General features: G+C 38.7%; 1 protein-coding gene across 4 annotated transcripts in view; it reads right to left on the reverse strand.

Annotated features, from left to right (window-relative positions):
• Ntrk2 (neurotrophic receptor tyrosine kinase 2) overlaps positions 1-26800 on the reverse strand; it is a 370633-nt gene that overhangs the window by 138955 nt on the left and 204878 nt on the right. For 2 of the 4 annotated variants that reach the window (XM_070035481.1, XM_070035480.1), the window contains 2 exons: positions 20439-20627; positions 9238-16599 (listed from right to left, as the gene is read on the reverse strand). In XM_070035481.1, the coding sequence (XP_069891582.1) occupies positions 16571-16599; positions 20439-20627 (218 nt within the window). In that variant the 3' untranslated portion in view covers positions 9238-16570. Of the gene's footprint in view, positions 1-9237; positions 16600-20438; positions 20628-26800 lie in introns of those variants that run through there. The other 2 variants (XM_070035478.1, XM_070035479.1) reach the window with 1 other exon arrangement.

Here is a 26800-nt window from a genome sequence, read left to right on the forward strand (position 1 = left end):
CTGGAACTCTTTTTTTCCCCTGAAATTGACCAAACTATATAAGCTTGGAGTTTCCATTTAGGGCCCTTCTCACATGTTTGACATGATGATTTTCAGGATAACTGAAAGCCAAAAAAAAAAAAAAAGGCTCACTTCTACCTTGCTTCAAGTTCATTTCAACATGGTTCAATTTATTAGCACACATGCACATGTTTTCATATGGTTCACATTAAAATCATGACTTAAATATAAAGATCTAGGGCTACTGAAATCATAATGGTATGATAGTCCTTGATGGTCCTTCTTCAAAACACCACTTTAATAGCTAGAGACCATGTTTCAAGGTCTTGACCCCATAATTTAACACTGGATTCTTTCACTGGTTTGTTATTTGAGCCTCATTTTTTCAAAGGATTATGAGAAAACAAGCTTCTGATGTTTCAGGTTTCCAGGACACTAAATAATGTCCAATAAAGCCAGGCGGCAGTGGCTCACGCCTGTAATCCTAGCTACTCAGGAGGCTGAATCTGAGGATCGCAGTTCGAAGCCAGCCAGGGCAGGAAAGTCCGTGAGACTCTTATCTATAATAAACCACTAGAAAACCAGAAGTGGCGCTGTGGTTCAAGTGGTAGAGCACTGGCCTTGAGCTAAAGAGCTCAAGGACAGTGCCCAAGCCCAGAGTTCAAGACCCACGACCAATAAAATAATAATAATAATAATAATAATAATAATAATAATAATAATAATGTCCAATAAGCTGGGCACCTAGCTACTCAAGAGGCTGAGATCAGAGGTTCAAATCCAGATTTCAACCTTGGGTAGCAAAGTCCATGAGACTCTTATCTCCAATTCATGACCAAAAAAGAATGCCAGAAGCAGAGCCACTGGCTCAAGTAGTAGGAGACTAAGCTTTAGTGCTGAGGCCCTGAATTCAAGCTCCAGAACAGGTCCAAAAATTAAAATAAAAATTAAAAAATTTAAATACATAAAATATAAATAAAACATTTTTGATAGACTTAGATCACAGAAATTACCATGGTGAAGTTTGAAGGGCAATCATCTGTACCCCAGAGAGTTATAATGTCCTAGTAAATCCAGGATACACCTTCCTGGCCAGTCTATTAATTGCTTTTGTTTACAGCCCTGTGCTACTCAAGAGCAAAGTAACATACTTTTCCTGGGGTTGGGTAGATGGGTGGATAAAATAATAGAAGGGATGACATTGATCAACATGCATTGTATTAATAAATTGACATTTGAATTGAAACCCTATGTGTACAACTACTTAGGGATAATAACAATAATAATAAAGTGATAGACTTTTCCATCTATTCCTTTGACTCCCAACTATATTCAGTTCATCTTCTGTATTTTACATTTTAACCTAGTGGCTTTATCCTTTATGTTTAACATTTTGAGAAGAAACATCTATTCTGAGAAACATAAACAACAGAGCAGTTGTAAAATACCCCAATTATACTGGTAGATAGTAAATAAAGGAAATAGCTAAATTCACCCTTACTGACACTACATGCAGTGTAATTAGTGTTCAGTGTCTGTGATAAATAGTGTCTAACAAATCGTTCAAGCATCATAAGTATTATGAGAAGACCACGGTTTTATTAAACACTAAAAATGGTATTTTTCCCAGTGGTTATATTGCAAGATAATGAACTCTACAAGTGGCAGCAGTGTTATAAATTCAATTTTTGCACAAGACTCACAGTGATATATTATGCTGGTGGAGACTGTGCGTTAGTCTAGACAAAATGCAAAAATCTCCTCCTGCTCAGTAAATGTGTATAATTAGGAAAATATGAAGAGTAGCTAATCATCAGTACTACATTCATGTTTGTATTTACAGTCTCCTTGAGTATTTTCGGTTATATTAAATCTCTAGATGAAAGTTAAACCTCATTCTTCTGGTTTTCAAGTTTTACCTTTTCAGTTTTCAAAAGGATTACTGGTGTTTATGAAATGAGGAACTGCCTTAATCAAGTCCAAAGATTTTCTAACTCTTCTTTAAATGTATTCTACCAAGTGACATGCCATGAGTTAAATTTATAAGAGCAGGTTTTATTATAGAAGTAAGCAGACACTGTCTGGGGATGAAATTAAAGCAGCTCTGATAGTTTTATTAATTTATTGAATTTACTTTTAGTTTCTCTTACCCAATCTTATTTATGTCAAATAAGTTGAAGCAGAATTCATTACATAGTGAAATGTAATTTGAACACTTTTTATTGGATGACTCAATTATTCCTCTCTGAGAGTACCATTATTCCTTCTTACATTATTTGCACAGATCAAATCCCACGAGATGAAATTCCAAAAGAAACCTAAGAATTTGTGGGAAGGGATGAAATTGTATCTCAGTAATTTCTTATACTACAAAATTCAAGCTACATAGCAATTAACATTGTGATAACTTGGTATTTGATGAGTAGTGTAGATTCTTGAGGAAAATCCACTGAGTTAGTGAACTTGACTTGTTTTGTGTAAACTTCTGATGGAGCTGCAATTTCTAATTATTTTGATTTAGAATGGCATAAAACATTGAGCCTACGCAGACCCGGTTTGGATATCTCTTCTTTTTCCCATATTTCACTCAAATCCTTTTCTTTAAATAGGATGAATTAGGAGTTTCTATGTTTTTATAACGTCATGACATATTGGTGAACAAATAAATAAGGGTCTATTCTTCTTATCTGTTATTTGTCAAACTCTTTGTTTATATCACTTATATTGATGGTAGATAGGGATTCCTGAACTCATAAATGGATCAACTTCTCACAGTCTATTTCTGTGTTTATTGTTTAGGAGGAGTCATTTCTTCATGTAGACGTTAAACTTGAGTTTAGAACAACATCACTATCACTTAAACACCCCATAATATGACATTCTGGCCTCCAAATCATAATTCTTATGTGCGAATAATCATTAGTGAAATTTTTTCCATCTTAAGAAACCTGAAAGAGCTGGATACAGACCAAAGAGATTTGTCAAATATCAGCAAAGAAGGAAGAGCAAAAGAAACTCATCAGTAACCAAACTGCAAGCTTACTGCAGAGAGCTTGCTTCCTGACCTCTCCTAGCAGCCAATACCTTCCACCTTCCAGCGGATATGGCCAGGAGCAGTAATCCTTAAACTTCAACATGCATCTGAATCATCAGAGATTCACTATAATGCAGATTCTCTGGCCTCTACACTAGCCACTCAAATTTGATAGACTAGCTGGAATGCTGGGATTTGATTCTCAGAATGTCCAGTTTTTTTCTCTCTTTCCTCTGTCTCTTTCTCTGTCTCTGTCTGTCTCTGTTTCTGTCTGTCTGTCTGTCTGTCTGTCTGTCTCTCTCTCTCTCTCTCTCACACACACACACACACACACACACACAAGTACAACAGAGACAAAATAGTGAGGAACCTTATGCTTTGTTGATTTCTGCCATCAGCTGACCGGCTAGCTAGATGATTGCAGGGTTCAGGTTAAGTAGATATAGGTAATTCTCCAATAGTGGTTTGGTATTTGTTGTTTTTGTTTGTTTGCTTGTTTGATTTTGTCAGTCATGGGGCCTGAACTCTGGGCCTGACTCTGTCCCTTTGTTCTTCAGCTCAAGGCTAGCGCTCTACCACTTGAACCATGCCACTTCCGGCTTTTTTTCTGCTTATGTGGTGCTGAGGAATCGAACCCAGGGCCTCATGCATGCAAGGCAAGCACTCTACCACTGAGCCACCTTCCTAGCCACTGGGTATTTGTTGAGTAAGAAACAAGCCAGACAAAACAAAACCCCATAAGGTATGTTTCTATTATCACCCCCCTACCCCAAAGCCAAACAGCTGTCATGAGTGGCTGTGCATAAAAATGAGGGCCTGACACACTGGCCTTGCCATTGGGATCATTTCCTACTCTATTTTAAATTATTGCTTAGAAGGCAAAGAGTCCTTTTATAGTTTGGAAGGAAATTTCAGGACCTAAATTATAAATAAAACAAAAATTTGCAGATACATGACCTCATCAGTTTAGTTAAGTTCCCAATTTAAACTGCCTCAAAGCCATTCTGTATCAATACTGTGTTTTGGGAAGCAGGAAGGAAGACTAGGCATGTTGGATGGCTAAGGAAGAAGTAGATGGTACTAATAAAATATAATATGCATTAGACCCTGTAGTTATATTGTCTAGGTTCAAATCATATTACTGACATTCTTGGGCAACTTGCTTAAATTCTATGTGCTGTATTTTATCTTCTGTGCAAGTAGAGTAACAAATCATACCTATAATATAAAGGTATTGTACAAATTAAATGGTATAAATATATATGTATATACACAGATAGATACATATGTAGTGTCTTGTACAGTGGCTGGCATAGTTGAACTGCATAGTAAATATTAGTTATTATTATTGTGTTAGTGATAAAATTAAATAGTTGCTGACATTCACCAATCAAGTTCTTAACTTCTTATGGGATTTTCAAATTTTCTAGGTGATTCAGCACAAATTTGGAGTGATCTAGGCCCTGATTCTTTCAAAACTTCCTTATTAGTCTCCAGAAGAAGCTATCTGATACCTCAGGGGGTGAAGAAATAAGCCCCTCGTTCCTTATTTGGAAAATTCTTAGTTTCTTTTTGACAGAAAGCTACAGCACCCTTTCCCAAACAGCCCATTTTTGGACCCTGAGTTTCAAATATTTCAGTGACCAATAGTTTTTAAGGTCATTGGGAACATGCTGCTTTCTAGTTCTTCCAAATCACTCTCCTTTTAGTGTTCACATATCTTTGGACTTCTAGAATCTTCTCTGTTACTCTTGTGGCCAATTCTTCCCTGAGCAAAAGTCACACTTGGCGCTTCAGCATGAGGCATCTGAGAAATTATTCTTTCATAATGCAAAACATTAACATACGTGAAATCCAATTTACAGAACCAGACAAAATTCTCAAAATGAAAATAACGTGGGAGGTAGGATGTATAAGAGAAAAATGGGGAAAATAGCTTTAAATTCTACAGTGAACAGACATGGCCATGAGTAAGATACAATTGAATGGACAGGTGGACTACTTTCTGGCCTTAGCAGTCTCATAGATAAAATTAACTGATTAACCATACCAGAAGCCCAATGAAGTAGAAAATAAATGCATGCACCCTCTAGCAACACAGTAAGATGAGAAGCAATAGTTAAGACCATCTTTTTCTATATTATTCAGATGCTTGCCTATTTATTAGTCACCTACAAAAGTCTGGACACTTCTGAGAGTCAAAGATGACAAAGCACTTGTTTGTCCATTGAATAGTCCATGATTAGGAATTTACAAAGTATCTGTTTGTCCATTGGATGGTCTATGATTAGGAACTTACAAAATTGTCAGTAAGTGTTTCATTTCCATATTTAACTTTTGGTATCATTCAGTGACTTCTGCCTTTGAATTCTGGGGAAGGCATGATTTCCTGATTACACATTCATCACCTAACAGAGAAGTAGACTATATATGCTCAGTCTGATCTGAACTTTCCTTCCCACCCTTTCTGCCCTGTCCCCATCCTACAGTGTCATTGTTAAAAGTCCCACAGTGTCTTATTAGTTAGAGATATGTTTTATTGGGAAGAATCTTCCCTACTAGCAAATGTATATACACACAAACCTCCCCCAAGGGGAAGCCAAGGACTTGTCAAAGTCTCTGGATAACTTTCATCCTCTTTTCTCTGAAGTCTCACACTAATTAATCTTTCCAAGTCACTGTCTGGCTATACTTCTCCAACTCCCCTAGTTCTGCAGCTTTCAGCTGATATATACATAAGGATTTGGGGGGCTTAGAAATTTTTGTAAAACATATTTTGATGGTACTGCAATTTGTCTCAATAGACTTTAAATTACAATTGCATAATTTAGATACCAAACTATGTTCTTTTTATTTCTGAGTTATCAAGATAATTGAGAGTGAACATTGGATCAAAGAACAATTATTCATTTTGGCTAACCTCACCATTCTAATTCATCTGCATTTCCCCAACCAGAAAAGATTGTTATGTGATATTTATGAAAAACGTGTTTCTGTCTTCCCAAACACTGATACAAAGCATTAGTCACATATGCAAGTCTAGTTTATTCACCTGTCACAAGGGAAGTGCTCAGAGCTATTGACTCTTTAATGTCCCCTAACCTTAGATAAACTCTAGGTGCATGCAAGGAATAATGTCACTTATAGCTGCCAACTCATGGTGTTAAAAACATTCCCTAAAGCACCTATTTGTTAAGCCCTTCAGGAAGCCATCTTAGAAACATAGGCCATTCCTTGGAACATGAAAGAGTGAGTCATTGAGAGTGAGTCAAACCAATGTTCATCTGCCCACTGAGATGTCCATAAGATTGGGCAATGTAAGAGGCTACTTGAAAGATGCTTTTGTTGAACCTTATGAATTAACTAATAGTCCCCCAAGTCCTAATCAGTACCCTTTGATCTGTGAGAGTCCCTTTGCCACCACCCTGGGCCCTGAGAAAGAACAGATTCACAGGTGAGCAATTTTGTGTAGAAGGAAAACTGCTCCTCAAACAAGCAGTGCCTTCTTCTCATCATCTGAAAGAAGGTCCCAAACTCAGGAGACCACTTTGTTCTAGTAATAAAATGCTGACATCCCCAGAACTCCTCCAGAAACAAAGACTGGGCTAATGATCAACCAGGCCACACACCTGTGACCTTGGACAGACTTTTAACTATGCATACCTTTCTCACACCCTGCCCCCATTCTCCCCATTTAACTGAATGCCTGGAGATGTACTGTCTTCTCATGGCTGTCATGTACTAAATCTCCTTTCTCTGCCTTTCACCCTGTCTCTATTTGGCATAAAGGGGGAAGTGACTTGACATAATTGAGACTCCTGGACCTGAGTCTAAAAACTTGATTTCATCAGTATTAGTTCCTCATGGCACATTAGTAAGAAGGCATTATTATCTACTTTCTTCCCTTAGTCTCCCTGGAACAAGGTTACCTGGACAGGTGCAATGAATGTTTAACCCTCACAACATTAACTAGGGAAACTCAATTTCCCTGTGCCACTCTTTGGGCTGCTCCAACCATTTGTCACTCTTTGAACCCTGTCTTTGAAGCATAGATAGCAAGTTCATTTAGGAAATGTGATATGCTTATTCAAGGAGCAAAGGCATTCACACACACACACACACACACACACACACACACACACACACACACACACACACTCATTTTGCAGTCCTAGGGCTTGAACTCAGGGCCTGTGCACCATCCTTGAGTTTCTTTTTGTGCAAGGCCAGCATACTACCACTTGAGCCACAGCACCACATCCTGCTTATTCTATTCATGTGTTATCAAGGAATCAAACCCAAGGCTTCATACATGCTAGGCAAGCACTCTACCACTAGGCCACATTCCCAGCCCATCAAAAATATTTTCTAGCATGTTTCCAGAAAAAGAAATTGACAACTTTTTCAGAGTGAGTTTGGAAAAAAAAAGAAAGAAAGTGTGGGGTAGGGTTATCATTTCTGATGATTTAGTATTTTTGGTAAAGTTGCTATTGAGAGGCAGAAATATCACTGCTCAGTGAGTCTGCACCAACCTGCTTTGGTCTTTCTCCTCTGGGTTTCATTCATTATCTGACAGGAGGATATTCCTAGCCTTCACATTTGAAGGTGAATAACTCCAGCAGAGCTCTGTATGCCTACCTGAAAGGTATACCACCAACACTACCATTCAGACTTGGACTATCCCTTGCAGAGTTAGAGAATTGAAAGGCTTTAATTTTGCACAAGAGGGGCAAACACTAGGCTAGAAAGAGCCCTGACTTTCCAGAGGCTTGAGATAGAAACTTTTCCATGCCTTAAGGATGCTAGTTTGAGTTTGTTCTTTTTTCCTCTTAACCTTTATAAGCCTCAGCTTTCTCATCTATTGACAGATAACTAATATCTATTCTGCAATATGAGTAAGGATTAGTTTTTAATGTGAAACATAACCCATGAGTCCTGGCATATAACAGGCATTAAATGCTAGTTGTTTAAAACAGTGAATGTAATCATTACAATTATAAGAGGCTTGTGGCATTAAGGAAAGGGCTAAGTAAAAATGGAATCTTTTCGATTTCAAGCACTCTTTAATTTAGCAAATGTAGCACTGAATCTCCAAACATTGGGGAATAAAAACAATATCTAATAATTTTTTAAAGAACTTAACTTATTACAATATTATATTCAATTTTCCCTCTGGACTAGTTCTTAAATTTACTGAAAAAATTCCCTAACCTTGCTATTCTTTCTCTAAGAGCCTTTTCCTCCCCATCTCTTTCCTGTTCGTTCCTCTCCCTTTCTCTTTTTCCTGCTAGCCTGTCTTCCTCTATTTCTGTCTCTGTCTCTCTGTCTATCTCTCCTCTCTAGGCTTTCTTTCTCTCTCTGTACCATTCATTTTCTCTCAGTGGTGGGTCACATTGTTAAAGCCTTCAGTGAGATGAGCATGCAAGTCTCTCAGACATTCAGTAACAGGACAGGATGGTAAGTGCTAGAGAGGCAAAGGCTGGGTGGGCAAAAGGCAGACAGGAAATGTATCTCCAGGGACAGATGAAGGGGGAGGAGGGGAAGGAAGAACAATAGGCTAATCTTCTGAGTTGTTTATGTATACAAAACAGATCTTTGTAAAAGTCAGAGGTGTTCCAGCCAGCAGAAGCTCTGGGCTAGAATTGGGAGAGTAAGATTTTTCCATTCATCTTGAATGGACACACACACACACACACACACACACACACACACACACACACACACACACACACACACACACACACACACACACACACACACACACACACACACACACACACACACACACACACACACACACACACACACACACACACACACACAAAACATGCAGGCATCAAGGCAAATACAAACTCCATGCAATATTTTTAAACACAAATATTCATTATTATAAAAATTATAATTTGAAGGAACAGGAATGAAAAAATCTGACCCTGAACATGCTGGACTCCTATCATTCACCTCCAGTCTATTAGAATTAGGCACTTTATTCAAAATTTTTAGTATTTTCATAATAAATGTTTTCCATTGCTTCTCTTTCTTTCTTTCTTTCTTTCTTTCTTTCTTTCTTTCTTTCTTTCTTTCTTTCTTTCTTTCTTTTTTCTTTCTTCTTTCTTTCTTTCTTTCTTTCTTTCTTTCTTTCTTTCTTTCTTTCTTTCTTTCTTTCTTTCTTTCTTTCTTTCTTTCTTTCTTTCTTTCGGTGCTGGTTCTAGGGCTTGAACTCAGGGCCTAAGTATTGTCCCTGAAGTTCTTTTTTTTTTTCTTTTTTCCTCAAGTCTAGTGCTCTACCACTTAAGCCACAATTCTACTTCTTTTTTTTGGCAGTTAATTGGAGATAAAAGTTTCAGGGATTCCTGTCCAGGCTGGCTTCGAACTGTGATCCTCAGATCTCAGCCTCCTAAGAAGCTAGGATTCCACTTGTGAGTCACCAGCACCAAGCTACATTGACTTTAAATTTTTTTGAGTATTTAGTCTGAGTCCAGAGATTTTCTTTTTGATGCCCCTTTAAATTTTGTACATGAAGTGACAGTCTCTTTACTCTAATGCTGGTCTTACCTAAAGGAAGATGATAGTGCTGCAAGAAACTATGAAGGGCTGTGTTGAAACAATGCATCAACCAGTGGAGATAACTTGTATGTGACTGAGACACTTTCATGAATCCCAACACTGAATTACATTTTGAAACCTGTGCAGGAATGGATTATCCTATATGACAAATAAAGCAATGGAGACCACACATCGGACACTCTTGTCTTTATTGGTGTGTGTTGGGCTCTGAATGACTACATCATCAATTCCAGAAAAACAGATCTCATTTGTATGAACATGTCTATGTGACAAAGAATTCCAACCTCAGTTGATCACTCATACATGTGAACCAGCTCTAGAGTTTCTGAACAGAGTAAGGAAGTACAAGTCATGTTTTGAACCTACTCTCTTGCATCAGATGTGGGAATGGGAAATTTAAAAAATCAGCAACAATACCCACTAATCAAGAATGCCCCATCTCTGCCCCATCTCTACCCCACCCCAGAGAATATGCTGCAGCCCCAGAAGGCTGTGCTGCTGAGACCAGCCCTTTTAGGACAAGGGCCCCAAAGCAGAACAAAGCTCCTTGGCCATAATGGATAGGCAGTAAGATCTTGAAGAAAAGATTACAGTAACAACCATACTTGGTGCTCATTAGTAGAAGAGCTTCCAAGAGAAAAATCATCCATATCCATCCTCCCAAAGTCCTTCCTCTTCAAAGGATAGTGTGGTGGCCATCTCAAATAATCCCACCACCCAACAACCTCCCCCCCCCCCATACCAAAGCTCTTCTAATGTTGGAACAAAAGGAAATATTAAGGCTCTCAGCAATCTTCATGTCAAAGAGAACAAATAAGTACACACTGGGATTGTTTCAGGCCCATAGCAATTCTGATGCATCAACATGTAGCTTAGATCCAGATGAGTTAACACCTTGACACCTTAAGGGTATAATATGTAGGAAATAGCAGAGTATAGACAAACACGGGAGTAAAGTGTAATTCAGGAAGTAAGTGATCATCTTAGTCTTTTTTTCTGTTTATTGTCTTACTCCCCAACATTTAAGAGTTTAGAAATCTGTCTTAGCAAGTAATAATCAATATCTCAGTAATAACATTTCTTCCTCTTTCAAAACCAGTATGTATTTATGAAGTTCAATGTAGGGTTCTAGGAAACCAAAACCTTACATGCAAACAGAGAAATTCTGCTGTCCCTCAAAACAAAGGGCTCTTAAACAGAATAGGAACACCTAAACACATAACATTTGTCTGCCCTTAGGTGAAAAAAAGGCCCTCTGTAAGTAAGGTTCAAGCAGTGACATGTATTTGCAGTAGTTTCTAGTTTCTGTCAATATGAAGAGATAGAAATTTCCACATAATGGAGTTAATGGAATTAAGGAGCAAGATTATTGAGATTATTAGTTCCTAAACTTGAGAAAAGGAGAGAGGATGGAAAAATAAGACAGCCAAAGAAATTTATGTTAATGGTAGAAAATCCAGGAAAAAGAAAATGTGAAACTAATTATTTCAGCAAACTGGGTACTCTATTAAAAGAGAAATCTGAATTCTACCCCTGGGGTATACCAATTAGTACCCCCTGGCTCCTTAGCAGTAGGCTGAGGACAAACTCACTCAGAAGAACGAAGTCTTCAGGAGAGAGAGCTCGGACATGGGGGATTGATCTGAAAATCCATCATTCTTGTAGGTAAATAGTTCAGCGGGCTGTACAGTGATGGCATCTCTACTTATTACAGGAGCAGAGATATCATGTCATCTCCTCCAGTGAAGACATTCCCTAAAATGGAGACTAGCTATTCTGATATAATTACATAGTATAGAGCTTTATCCTGTCCTCTGTGTACCAACCACTTTATTGGAACATTAGGGATATGGCACTCAGTCTAAATGCCATCATTATCTAATAATGAGGTTGGATTCCAGTTTAATGTACCCACAATGTCAATGGCATGGTCAAATTAATGCTCTAAATAAAAGAATTGGGATAATAAGATTATTGACATCTTCCGACATATAGTAAATGGTGAAAATAATATAGAAACTGGGACTAGGTGGTTTCTTCTTAGGACTTGACCCTGGCTTTGGTTCAGAATCACACAGATATAACTTACTGCAAATCACAGGAATCTATTGGTTCTGAACTTATTTTTGCAATCTGGCAATTTTGGTATTGATATGCAAAAGAGCAATACTAACATAATATTTATTGTATACTTTGTTATAGAAAGAAATCTTTCCAGAACCGCAGTCTAGGACTAGATGTCTGAAACCAGTTAACTACTAAAGAGCCAGGAGTGGCTTACATGGTAAAGCGTCAGCCTTGAGCAAAGAAGCTAAGAGATAGTGCCCAGGCCTCAAGTTCAAGCCACAGTACCAGCAGGCACACAAAAAGTATAGTGACTCCGAGTAACTACAACCTACACTAAATAATCAGTTTAGGAAAGACTGATGGCCAAGGTAAGGCTGAATGATTCCAGCTCATCAGAAATTCTTACATACACAGTCCAGGTGTCCTAAGTAGAGAAAAGGCATTGCTAAGTATTAGGAAACATCTCAGCTATAACCATCATAGTCATTAATGTCCAGCAGTCTCAATTCCTGGAAAGGAACTTGCTAGGCAACTAGAGTGAAGAGCTGGGAGACAGAAGTGATCATGAGTTTCAGTTAAGAAACCATCTGCCTTTGGAATCATCTACCATGCTGGACCTAACCCAGGATTCTCAGTCTAACCTGTGGCTCTCGGTTTGCCTTGTTAATGCAAGGGAGTCTCTCAGTTCCTGAGACTTCCCAGCCCAACAACCTAGACATTACTCCCTCTGTGACACTTGTCATTTGAGATCTAAGCTCCTTTGGAGTTTAGGATTCCTTTGGACCAGACCCGATGAGCCCAACCATGTCTAGCACCCCAGCACTGTTTTAACTCCTGTGTATCATCAAACAAGAGTATGTCACTGGAAATAACATATCCAATGCTTGCTATGGACTTTCTTGTACCATCTATCAAAGATAAATCATTACTATTAGAAATATGAACAAAGCTCAGTACAAGTAATGTTAAGGGAACCTATAGTTTGACTTTATCATAAGTATTAATAAAATATTCACAAGACTAGACGGCCATATATCTAGATGATATAAGCAATGATCTCTAATGGTTGGAATTGAAGGTGATTTTTTTTGGGAGGTCCGGTCTTGGGGCCTGAACTCTGGGCCTGGGCTCTGTCCCTCAGCTCTTCAGCTCAAGGCTAGCACTCTACCACTTGAGCCACAGCGCCACTTCCGGCTTTTTTCTTTTTGCTTATGTGGTGCTGAGGAATCAAACCCAGGGCCTCAGGCATGCAAGGCAAGTGCTCTACCACTGAGCCACCTTCCCAGCCCCTTGAAGGTGATTTTTAAAATTTTATCTTTGATTCTTATGTCTTCCAAGTTTTCTATTATAATCTGTATTATTGATTTTTTTCCAAAACGTCTCATTTTAGGGTACCTGTGTGCATTTTGAGAGGTCATCCATAATTCCCTCTTGTTACCAAAAGTCACCAGCCCCATCTATACAAACTAGAGTGACCAAGTATTTTATGGTTTGTCTTTAAAAATCAAACTTGTTTCACATTGTAAAACTGCCTGGGTCATGGGAAAGCCAAGACAGACAGTCATCATAATACTTAGGGTTCCTTTTTCTTTTTTGAGGGGAGGGAGGCATTACAGTCTGAACTTTAAGGCTTATACCTGCTATGTAAGCTCTATCCCTTCAGTCACAGTCCCATTCCTTTATGCTTTCATTCTTTTCTTCTACTTCTTTTTTTTTTTTTTGTCACTCATAGGGCTTGAACTCTGTTTCATTCTTTTTGGATAGGGTCTTATATGTGTGCCTGGTTGGCCTGGATGCTTAGCCTCCTATTTTGTTTCCCACAAAACTGAGATGCCAACCAAGCAGCTCTGTGCCCATCTTTCAATTGATAGAAATGGTGTCTCATGAAAATTTTGCCCAAGGTTGCCTTGAGCTATGATCCTCTTGATCTCTACTTCCTGAGTGGTTAAGATTACAGGTATGGGCCAGCCACCATACCTGGCCCCCTTTCCTTTTGGCCATAATACTGTCTTCTAATTTTCCCTTCTTTGAGAGAAGTCAAGTATTCACTACCATCAGAAACACAACATCCCCTCAGGGATAGGAAGCCTTGTACCCGCTCCTGTTGGACTGGTGCCTTCTCCTTAGATTGAGCAGAGGAGTGAGGCCTTTGTATACATAGGAACTAGACTGCACAAGAAGTTTCTCTCTTCCCAATCCTTTCCATGGCATTTTGTAAATTCTTTTTACCTGCCCTTTAAGAAAAGGCACAAGAACCAAGAAAATTAAAATCAGAAGAAGCCAACAAACAAGCAGTACACCCTTACTAAGCATGAGGGGCATCACTACTAGAGCTCAGAAAGAAGAGCTGACATAGCGCATGATTCCAGAAGCAACTAAACTATAGTGGGCCTCACTCTTGGGCTAACAGAATGTGTAAAGGCAGAGGAGAAGGAGGAACTCTATACTTTGTTATAGTGGCTGCCACCGCATCAGTGTCACATCGAAAACTTCCAATTGTGTGGTCTCAACTTCAAGATGGGGCACATTCAATTGTTCAAATCATGTGGGTAATAGGAACTCCTGAGTACCATAGAGGCTACTCTATATTTGTATTTGCTGAGTCGGTCCTGTCCAAAATCTGCTTTTACATGCAAGAGTGACCAGGTTGAACCAAAGTTGAGAGTGAGCTTTATTAGGCTGGTCCTTCTGGGGTGGCACTCCTAAGCCCTGGGAAAAATCCAGAAGGAATGCATTAGGATTCTCCATAGAGTGGGTTGCTTCCAACACAGCACTAATGATTAGATAGAAGAGGACTGAACTGTCTGATCTTTGCAAGAGGCTTGACTCCATCTTGGTAGGCTAATGATATGGAAACAAATAGTCTTTGGAATATCACTATGAGTATCTATCTCCTTTAGACTTAGATATACATCAATTTTTTTTTCCTTTTTAGCCATAAAGTGGAGTGTTACCCAGGAGGCCTGGGTATCCTATAATTGGGTATTATTTCTTTTGGGGTAACAAGTATAATATCACCCAGTGGTCAAATGCTTAATAACATGATTGTACTTAGTTGTGAAGGTGCTTGGAAATTATTTGCTAACAAATCTCCATCGGAGTGAAATTTATAATGTGGCTTCTTATATTTTTAATATAATTATGTAGCATGTATTCATTTCCTTTATCCTAGGAAATGCAAGTTGCTTTTTAAAAAGCACTCTGATAGCTTCCTACCATCTCCTTTGTGGCTGAAAGGGAATATAATACCTAATTGTTGTAGCTAGCGATGGGAGACCATGGCACTGGGAGGAGAAGGAATTGTACTAGGATCTATAGAACGCCAGCTGTGTGCCATGACAGCTCCCACAGGACAAGTTGTCAACCTAGTGTGCCATAAATGAAACAATTTCTAAGGATCCCAAAACAACTGCACTTCCCCTGTCCTAATATTCGTGCTGAGAAGAACAGACTTAACTTATTTTTAACATGCAGGCCATAGCTTTCAAAGGCATATAACAGTTCCCAAAGCAGCTATTATTCAGCCAATTAGATGCCTAAAAGAAAACATATTTTTGAAAGACAAAATTACTCAGCACAGGACAGGGGCAAGTGCCAAAGTAATTGTTTTTATCTATTTGGATATCTTACTCTGGATCATCAAAATGGGTCATGGTTATATCATGGCACTGATGACTGGTGATAGCATCAGGTAACATTCAGAACCTTCATTCTTTGATGTCATGAACTCCTGGGGGCCAAGATATAATTCAGAATTTTTGCTTATGTGTACTCAAAGTAACGTTGCATATTTGCTCAAAATCTCTGCAGCCCTGTGAAAAGTATCACCTGCTGATTTCCTCTCTTGGTTGGAAACACAAGAATGAAATGGACATGGTAAGAAAGAATAACAGGATGGGATCCCTATGTGGTATTTTTCAATGACTGTTCACTCACTCCCTTTATAACATCTTTCCTTCATCCTAGCTCATCTATGGATCAGCAATTAACTTCATAATTATCTAACAAGCATGTGACCAGTGGGAAAACACACTTACAAACACACTCAAACACAAACTATAATACCTGGAGAAAGATGGCACACAATAAAAGAAGGCAGTAAGTTGTTCATTTAATTGGAAATAGAGTCAAAGTGGGGGGAAAGTCAGGATTCTTTATGTTCATCTGTCACAGGAAATGATTAGCCCTAGTTATACATGGAGGGCATGCTCTGTAAGGACAAACACATACGTGTACTCATTTAGAGACAATTGTAATTGAATTTAGGCACAGAGCCTAGGACCCTAGCTAATTTACAAGGCTACTCTAGGAAAGACAGAGTTTTAAAGAATGACAATAAGTCTATGAATATAATGTATTCTCACCCTTTGTAAATCAACCCAAGACTGATGATTTTGGAATTTTGCTGGTTATTATGTTTTGTTTTATGCTTTTGTTTTTCAGCTCCATCAAACCCTGTCAAAAACTTTCTCAGAAGTCAAGGAGAAGATAGCCATACAGATACCCTTATGCCAAGTCTGTAAATTCTACTGGGAAACCGCCCCATGTTGTAAGATGACATAGTTTGCAGACACATCTAAACAGACTAGTCAAATTAAAGACTAACTCCAGACTTGATGTTGCTGAGCGCCTCAGCTCCATCTCACCATCCTGATTGGTCAAGGAGATGGTCTACAGTTTAAGTGGCAGAGTACTTTGAGAGGTTAGTCATTAGAGCACACTGCTGTGTCCTGGGAAGGCAACTTCTTGCTTGGCTACGTTATGGAAGCTAAGGAGTGACTTCAAGATGTTCTCTGGCCAGAATTTGCAGATAACCATAGAACTCTTCTCCTCCATCAGGCATGGATTTAGCCTCCTTTAGTTCCTGCAGTGACACAGGAGCCTCCAAATACCAAATTATTATCAGGCCGTCTTGGGGGAACCTCTGGGCCCTGCAATAAAGTAGACAGACTTTCTATTGGAAAGTGCTCAGGAGCAATTCAGCCCTGTTCAGATTTCTCTAAAATTCTGCAAACCATCTCTGTCTTTGCCGAATGAAAATGATCACATGGCTCCTGAAGAATTTCAAGGGATCTAACTTATCATCATCCTTTATTTAAACAATTTTATGCACCATTTAAAGAAATTGGGTGTGATCATTTTTCTGTTTGCATTTTTAAATTTTTGAGTAGTTGTGCAAGGGGAAATCAATTCAACATGTCAGTGGATGAATACAATACATCCTGATCAATGTTTTTTTCAAACTAAGCTCTGCTAATATTGAGGTTGTGTCAATTTGGACAAGCCACTTACAGGCCTCATCTGTAAAAGAATGTGTTTATATTAATTGATCTTTGAATTCTAACTCAGAAGATCAAAGTAGTCAGTGGACTATGGACCCAATCTGTTTCACACTGGTGTCTTATTTATCCGACTTAGTATTTTAAATACCAGCAATTCTTTCTGGGTAAATTGGAGTATTCGGTAATACTAGATCCATGCTCCTACATGGAGCTAGTATTTTGCCATATCATTTGTTCTAATCCAGTCTGTTTCTCACATTAACCTGTTAGATTAATTAAAGTCATTCATATATAAGATCTTTCTCTTAAGCTCTCCTGTCTTGGTGCCTATCACAATGCATTATGTTAGTATGATGATCCAACTATTGGGCCTCCATGGTGAAGTTCTCTGAGGTCAAGGAAGTGCTATCATCACTGAAGTTCTAGCATCTAGAATTATAAAAGTATTTTAGGTAATCAAGTTTTTAGCAAGTTGAAATTCATTATCTACATTCAGCAAAATGGAACCGAAATCACTTGTGGTAAGAGAAAAAGTCAATATCTTTGAATAGTGCAGAGCTTTAGGAATGATTTCCTAGTTTTGACAGTGACAGTTTGCTTAGAGACACGATAAAATTTTAAACTTTCTAAGATCTTTTTTTTTTTAACAGATATCACCTATGCAATCTCATGGAAAAGACCTCTTTTATTTATTTATTTATTTTAATTTTATGTTTTGCAAAATCTAGGGTTTGAACTCTGGGCCTGGACACTGTCCCTAAGCTTTTGTGCTCAAGGCTAGTGTTTTACCAGTTGAGTCACAGCCTTTCTTCTGGCTCTTTGTGGTTAATTTCCTGCCTAGGGTGGGTTTGAACTGTGAGTCTTAGTTCTCAGCCTCCTGAGTAGCAAGATTTCAGGCTTGAGCCACTGGCACCTGAGACCTCTTTTTGAGATTACTTACAAGTTCCTTTATTTAGAAATTTCAATGAGAATCACCTAATAAAAGATATACTCTCCAGATTTTATGTGTTTCTAGGAACAAACCCCTTTGCATGTTCAGTCTCTACATTTGGAGATGTTTTAATTTCTGGATGACTCTAAGTAGTATATCCCAAGAAGGAATTTTTGTTAAAATCTTTTTCTGGTGACATTGTTATCTATATCTGTTTACATTGGCTAACATATTGGTAAAAGAATGTCTAATAAATTAACTGCTATATAGCAATTCAATGGGGAAAGATTTGGTCATCTTGTTTCAAGTATGCTGTGATTTACTATTTCAGCAGTGGATAACCACATCTGATTCATACCTGGTCCATGTCACAGGTACATCATGTATCAGGCTATGAAGTAACAGGGAGCAGGTAAAGTTGCCACTCTCAGAAGCTTACAGTCTAACCTAAGCAGGACTGCATAAACATGCTCACAAGGGTGCTCATACTCACACTGGACAAAAGACAACATATACACTGAAGATAAAGGGAAAAGAAAGTGAGGTAAAGCATTATAATAATGAAAGGTCAAAGGAAAAGGGAAATTTCTTCTTTGCTTCCATTTCTTTGAAAGTAGAAGATGCATAATTTTCAATCTTCTTAAAAACATCTAAGAGTATATTACTCCAAAAAGAGAAAAATTCCTCTAAAATGCAAATGAAGAGTGGCTGAGAAGACTCCACTAGGAAGGGATGCCTGGGTGAAGGATCCAGAAAGATTTTGTGAGGAAGGAATGGCTAAATGGGCACTCAGTAGTATGGAGCTTGGAGGGAAGACTAGAAAATGAGGCTTATAGTCTCTTCCAATCCCTTCCAAGGGCAGATGACACAGAGTGGCTGGGACACAGAGCCAAAAGTCATTAAAAAAAAATAACCAAAAACATCTGCAGAAATTTCCATGGACTCTAGATGAAGGCGACAACTTCCTTTTAGAACTTCAAAAGGAAGAAGTCCTTTCTCCCTAGTGTAAACCACAAATTCAGCTGTCACCACCCACTTTTGACCAAAGGCTCTCATGTTCACTGGTATTTGCTTTCTTGACTATTTGTTCATTTTCTCCCATTGGGAATGTTAGACCAATGGTCTCTACTTGTTCATTCATCTCTGTCTTTTCTCCATTGGAAAGCAAGTTGGTTGTACCAACCTCGATTATCATACATTTTTATCCTAGTGGTATCAGAATATAAAGTATTCTGTTCCGACAGAGATCCCCCTCACAGCATCCTGATTCAGCTCCACCATTGACTGCTACGTATTCAGGGCATCTAGGACCTTCAGAAGATAGTTAGCTCACAAAAGGATGCTCATTCTAAATGCTGCCTCCACTCATCTTTTTCTCATTGCAGAGACAATATTAGGATTAATAGCACCTTGATTTCAAGTAATGTCTTGAGATTTGAAGAGCTCAATATGCTTCACAACCCAGTTTCACATGTGGCAAGCTTCTAATACTGTTATTTTTCTAATACTTAGCCTCAAGTTCAAACTGAAAAGTCTTTTGGAGTAAGTGTGGATGAATAAGAAGAAATCACCAGTGTTTCCTTCTATATAAACAGATCTGATATCCATTTCTAAGCCATCACATTTCCTGGGTTTTGGGTAGAAAATCAGTCTCCAAAGCCTAACTTTGCAACAGTCCTTCCAATCTCACCTCTGAGACAAGTCAAGAGAGTAGTATTTAAGAAAGAATACAAACATGCAGATAAAAGATACCCATTCATCAGTGCTAGGAACCACTGAGATCTGGGCCACTGGCTTTTGCAGGGCCCTTATTCAAGTATGAAGGAAGGCCAGCCAAGAGTTTGAAGTGCAGAAGCCATTTTTGTTCACTGTGATCTTATTTTTTGGTTGTCCATAGAGTTGCCAGAAGATAGGAGAAGAGGCTCTGAGAAGAATCCCAAGCTGCCAGTAGAGGCTGATGGGGTAATTTTCATTCTAAAAAACCGAAGTCGGCCTCCTGCAAATTCCTGTCGTCTGGTGCAATGTCTCTTTGCTACTGTGACATTACACAAAATCTCATGTTGTGAGTAGATTAAACAAAGAATACAGAACTTCTCAAATGGGTACCATCTTTGTGCAACCCAGTGCCTTCCTGACTATATCGTAATTACTTTCAATAAACCAGTTTTAAATTGCATCATTGCTTATTATCTCTAACTGATGTATGAATATACATTCTAACGGCATTTCTGGTTTCTGTCTCTGTCTTTTTCAAGATAAACATGCTTAGATTCCAACTTCATGTTGACAAATGCTTTTGGAAAATGGATCCCAAGAGAAGTTTCTGACCACAGTTCCCATCCCAACAGGAGACACACCCTGAGAATTCCATAAGGAACAAACTAAAGGATCTGGTCCATAGGCCAAAAGGCTGCAAGAATCCTCAGACATTTCACTGACCGCACCCCCCCCCCCAAGCCACCCAGTCAGCCTTGTCAAAGCTCCTGATAAACACACTCATTGATATAGCTGTACCAAAAAAAGGGGGAGGGCAGTAAATATAAACAGCTGTACTTACATGTGTCTGGCTTGAGCTGACTGTTGGTGATGCCAAAGTACTGGGGATTTTCAATGACAGGGATCTTGGTCATTCCAATAATGACGGCATCAGGGCCGCCCTCTGAAGAAGACGGAGTATTACTCCCATTGGAGATGTGATGGAGTGGGCTCGCAGAGTCATCATCATTACTGATAACTGAAGCTGGGCCTGGAGTTGGAGAAAAAGATGTAGTCTGTAATTCAGTGGGTTCTATTGTGCTATACTTCATAGACCTCAAATTCACTTCAAGTGTACAACTGCGTGTGGATAATTCAGCAGATTTTGGTACGTGTGAAAACATGGCTACAGTACAATTTTAGGATATTTTCATCACGCTAATCTTTTCCCCAATCTTAATTCTAGAAATCTATGAATTTACTTTCCATCTCTGTGAATATACCTATTCTTGCATTTCACGCAAATGGAATCATATACTCTGTGACCTTTTGTAATTAGTTTCATTCATTTAACATAAATTTTAAAGATTCACTTATATTATAAAATATATCAGTATATCCTTTTTATTACTGAGTAATATTCCATTATATGGCACATTTTATTTATTCATCCATTCACATATTGAAGAACACATGTTATTTGATCTATTAACAATGGGATTATTGGAATTCATCACTGCTTTTGTGAGAACACATATTTTCTTTTCTCTTGGGTAGAATTGATTGACCCTATTTTAGTTCTCTATTGACCATTTTGAGGGATGATCAATTCAAATTGACTGTACCATTTCATATTTCCAACAGCAATATCTGACATTTACAATTATGTCATTCTTATTTCCTGAAAGTTTGTCCACAGCATTCTTCTCAGTTCTACATACACCTTCAGAATCATGTCTCACTGAATTACCAGTGTAAATTTAAGATTTATTTCCCAGGATTCTAAAAGTTATAGTGGCAGTTTGAAGATCTGACTTTCCAGTTTCTAGTCTTTGAATAAGTCACTTAGCTACTTTGTATCTCTGTATCTGCTTACAGTTGTAAAATGTGCATTATCTAATATTCTTGCAGTTTTATGAATCTGGACTGAGATTAGTAATAGGACAATGGATGGTAAATTTAAATGTGCTCCATGGATATGAGTTACCAGTAGGCATGCTTAAATAATCCTTAACTGTGGGATTAAAACGATATTGGACTGCCTGTCCCCTTATTGTGTCTCATTTTCTCTAATCAGTGAATACCTGAGCAACTTTCCTCCACAAAATATTTTCTTTTTTTTTTTTGGCGGTTGTGGGGCTTGAACTCTGGGCCTGGGCGCTTGTCCCTCAGCTCTTCAGCTCAAGGCGAGCGCTCTACCACTTGAACTACAGCGCCACTTCCCACAAAATATTTTCATAACAATAATGGACAAATTTCAAGTTAAAGTTATCTGCTTTGCCTTTAGCTATGATAGTATTTATAGAGTTAATACATGCCTGTACATTAAAGCAATACATGTAATATTTTTCATATAGGACACATTTTGAAGCCCAAAACAGCAGAACATATACACCTTTATCTGCAGTCTGAACAATTTATCCATTTACCATTAACTCATGCTGCTTGCAAGCAAAATGCACATTCACAAAAATATCTATGTGAAAGTTTCAAAACAATTATGATCACTTGTGCAAACCATATTTAGGAAGTAGACACAGTTTCTTCCACATATATTTCACATACATCTGAAGCCTATTGAATGGGCATGTTCCCATGGAAGCAGATCACTGGCCATGACTACTGGCATAAACCAAGAGAAAGATGGGAGGGAAAAGCATCAGGATTAAAGACAAAGGAGAATGAAGCAGAATCTAATACCCAGTGAAGACACATGCCTAACTAGACAAGGAAGTGTCTGAATTGCTAAATCCTGTGTAAGGGAATGCATGCACCCCCATCCCAGTATGCAGGTTTCAGCATCTCCATACATTCCTCACCTTTCTCTTCACACTTAACTAATGTAGTGAAAAGCACAGAAATTATCAGTACAAGCATGTTTTCTCAAGGGCTCTAATACAATGATAATCCAGCTTCCAATCCCCAAGATCCATTGCCCACCCCAATATGGGGATTATCACAGTTTGTAGTGATAACAATTAGACATTCCCCAGCTAGCTGTGTCTTAAACAAACTATGCAAGAGGAATCCAACTGCTGTTGTAGGTGATTTTTAATGCATTCTCTCAGTGGGATGTACATTTAAGTTGCCTTTAATAATATACTCTGGTTTAATTCCACACACAAGTCAAGTTCTCACGCAGCTAGTTTAGAAGCCACAGAAGACTCAAAGGCAAGGTGAGCCCTTCGGTTGTGTTCATCTTATTCTTTGCTCACCTGTGTTTGCCAAGAGCAGAAATCCAGCCAACAACAACAAAGACACGTTCTTTCTAATATCCTCAACCTTCCTGGTTTTATGATCTGCTTCCTGACAGACCTACTCAGATTTTATCCAGCAAGGAAGAATGGAGACATGTGATGCTAAGGTTTCTGCATGTTGTCAATAAACCTTTCCAGCTGTTGGTTCCTGTGTTTCATCTCCAGAACAACGTTCTGTCCTGAGAGGTTCCCAAAGCCTGCTACTGCCAGAGCTCCCAGAGTGGAGTGAAGTTGTGGCTACACATTTCTTTACAGATTCCAGGCTCCACCTTTATCCCCAGAAATGCAGGAGTTGTTCTTTTCAAATAGTCCACATATAAAATATTTCCTTCCAGAGCCCAGGAAGTGATTAGAAATATATTGACACTTCCAGGCACTGGTGGTTCATGCCTGTAGTCCTAGCTACTCAAGAGGCTGAGCTCTGAGCTTTCTAGTTTGAAGCCAGCCAGGGCAGGAAAGTTCATGTACCTATTATCTCCAATGAATTACCAAAAAGCCAGAAGTGGAGCTGTGGCCCAAATGTAGAGTTCAAGCCTTGATCAAAAAAGCCAACCAAGAACTAGGCCCTGAGTTCAAGCTCTAGTACTTGAAAGAAAGAAAGGAAGGAAGAAAGAAAGAGAAATGAGAGGAAAAAAGAGAAAGAAAGAAAGAAAGAAAGAAAGAAAGAAAGAAAGAAAGAAAGAAAGAAAGAAAGAAAGAAAGAAAGAAAGAAAGGAAGGAAGGAAGGAAGGAAGGAAGGAAGAAAGAAAGAAAGAAAGAAAGAAAGAAAGAAAGAAAGAAAGAAAGAAAGAAAGGAAGGAAGGAAGGAAGGAAGGAAGGAAGAAAGAAAGAAAAAAGAAAACAGGAAGGAAGAAGGGAACAAGGGAAGGAGGGAAGGAAGGAAGGAAGCAAGGATTGTCTCTAGTATAGATCAGGTTAGCAGCATCAGGACAGCTCTCAAGTCATTTTTGAGGTTGACATCTAGATGACAGTCTTGAGATTCCTCCAGGAATCCAGCCTCCGAATCACCAGCCAAGTACATAGTAGAGCCCTTGCTTTAATCCTGTGAAGGCCTTGCTCTTTAGTCCTCCTTCTGCAAAGAACATCCCTTCCTCTGATCTCTACAATTGAAACTGTTGACTCTCAAGTAAGAGTTTGCAAGGAATGGTGGATGCAGTTAAGCATGCAAATGATATAAAGCACCAAAGGTAATTTTTCATACGTCTTTTCACTTTACTGAAAGCCACTGTTGACAAATAAGAGCAACACACACTTCAACAATTCATCAAGTGGAATATTAATTTAAGTGCTGTTTCCTTTATTATTGATGTTCCAAAACCCTGCAAGATTGATTCGGCTGGCAAACTTGCAGGCATTCAGCCCATTTTCCTATATAATGAAATGCAAAGCACGGCAAAGTTGGGAGGAGGGAAAAGCTCCATGAAGACAATGAATGTGTATATAATTTGTTTCAAGCCTGTCTGTGCATTTCACAGGTTGTGTCTTTGTGTGTCTATGCATGTATATGATCAGGCACCACCAAGAAGAAAGAAGAGTCAGAGGTATACCAGAGCTTGTTGCAAGAAATTCATTAGAGTACTTGAAAAGCATGTGTTGTTAATTATAATACATTATTATATTGACATATACTATACATTAATATTATAATCTATAAAATTATACTATTATAGTGTACAATATACCAGAGTATATAATTGTATAGTATATAATATCATAGTATATCTATTGAAATATTAATGATATTATATACTATGAGGTCCTAATACTATAGATGGTAATATTAATATATAAAGTTTTAACTTGTTATACATTGTATTTAATAACTTAAAATAGTATATTTTACATCAAAATATATTCACACATATCTAAGTTAGCCAACTAACTTAGACTTCATTTCTAGTGGTCAGAATGGAGGAAGGGCATCAAGGAAAAGAAATTCCTTCGCTCAATACCAACAGTGTATGAGAGGACGCATTATTATTTTGAGTAGCTGCAAGACTTCTTATTTTCTGTCTCATGAAGCTATGGAGCCTGCTAACTCTGGAGTAGACTGCCTTCTCTAGGGCTCCCCTAGGACTCCCATAGGGCTAGCCAGTTGCTAGACACGTCAAACCATCCAATGCCATCGACACAATCAATCACTTTCTTGGTCTGTACCCTAAACTCCAAGCCACCACTTGCCCTAACCACCTCAGAATCAGCTACCAGAAAATTTCCAACTGGCCTATGTCCAGAGGTTCTCTGAAATTATTCACACTGACCAGTTCTAAACCTGCCTAGTTACCTTGCCTGTTCTCATGGAAACTCAAATAAAGACTCATGTCTATGATTTCCCCATGATCCTTCTGCCTCCTGACCCATCTTGGGTACCCTGTATAGCTATGTCGCCATGGCATAGCATGGCCCCTCTTTTCCCACTTGAGAACTGTGAATCACAGTTTTTGTTTTCAATGTCCATCATCTCCAAAACTACTGACTTCACCAAACCTAAATGATAATAATAATAATAATGATAATAATGATAATAATAAATGATCATTTATTTATAAATGATCATTTATAATTTGTCTGGTGGGTGGAAGCTGGAATATTCTAAAAATAATCTCTACGTGTCTAAAAGGGTCAAATCATATTTTTGAAGCTCTCTGGGGACAAATACCCTTCTGTAGTGCAAATTAGCTTTAAAAATGTTGAAATAGCAGGGTGCCAGTGGCTCATGCCTGCAGTTCTAGCTACTCAGGAGGCTGAGATCTGAGGATCGCGGTTCAAAGCCAGCCCAGGCAGGAAAGTCCATGAGACTCTTATCTCCAATAAACCACTCAGAAAATTAGAAGTGGTACTGTGGCTCAAATTGTACAGCACTTGCCTTGAGCTGAAGAGCTGAAGGACAATGCCCAGGCCCAGAGTTCAAGCCTCATGACCGACAAAAAAAAAAAAAGGTTGAAGTAGTACAGTGATTTACTACTCGTAGAAGGAAGACACCATTATACAGCACTGTTATGGGAGAATTCACCTCTTTCTCTATACACACCAACACCCACAGGTCCTTCTCCCCCCAGCAATGTAGGAAACCCTAAAACAGGATCCCTTTTATAATGTCTTGGCAAAGAGATTATGGTTGGCTATGTCTGAAATTTGCCCATGGAGAGCTGCCTAGAAGTCCTGAGCTGGCTCAAATTTATGTTCCAACTTCTCCTCATTATTGTTTGTTAAGAGCTTTTTCCTTGGAGTCTATGGGACTGGTAAGGGGTGGGGTGACCTTTCCCCTAAAGACTCCATTGGCTCAGCCTGGGCTCAGCCTGCTGGTTATTCTGGATGAGTGAACAGACACTGATAGAGACTGCTTTACAGGACAAGGTCTGATGTCAGAGTTTAAAAAGGAAAGGAAGTAGACTTCCCTGTACAGATAGACAAATATAGGTTAGGTGGCTCAGAAGTAGAAGGTTCAGACCCGTCCCCTCCTTTGCATTTTTACCTGTAGCCAAACTTGCTATCAAAAGAAACACCAACCAAAAGAATCTGTCCATCATGGTCAGATGTGGAAACCCACATGAATGACAGAAGACAGCCTGTCTTTTCTTGCCTTCCATTCAAATTCAATTCATTGTCTCTGTACCCGTGGAAAATACTGGACAAATTGGAGGTCCCAAGAGATCACACCTGATTTCAATCCTAACGATGAACTACATCATCTGCATTCACTCAGTAAGCTACACATTCTGCCTTGCGATTGTCGGCACACGGTCTGAATGCAAGGAATGGAATGCAATCAGCACAAATCGCAGTGTCTGAATGTTAAAGACTGCTTTGAGCAAGAAATGGCCACAAATGAATAGCTGATCTACCAATTCAGAACTCCGTTCCAGTTGGCCAGTCGAATATGTTGAGAGCCACGTTTGCCCATGTTTGACTGTTCAACTGCCACATGTGTAGTTCCAATGTAGTTACATTTTATGTCTTGAATCAT

This window comes from Dipodomys merriami, unplaced genomic scaffold, assembly GCF_024711535.1.
Source record: "Dipodomys merriami isolate MVZ:Mamm:240054 unplaced genomic scaffold, mDipMer1.0.p SCAF_26, whole genome shotgun sequence".
Classification (NCBI taxonomy): Eukaryota; Metazoa; Chordata; class Mammalia; order Rodentia; family Heteromyidae; genus Dipodomys; species Dipodomys merriami.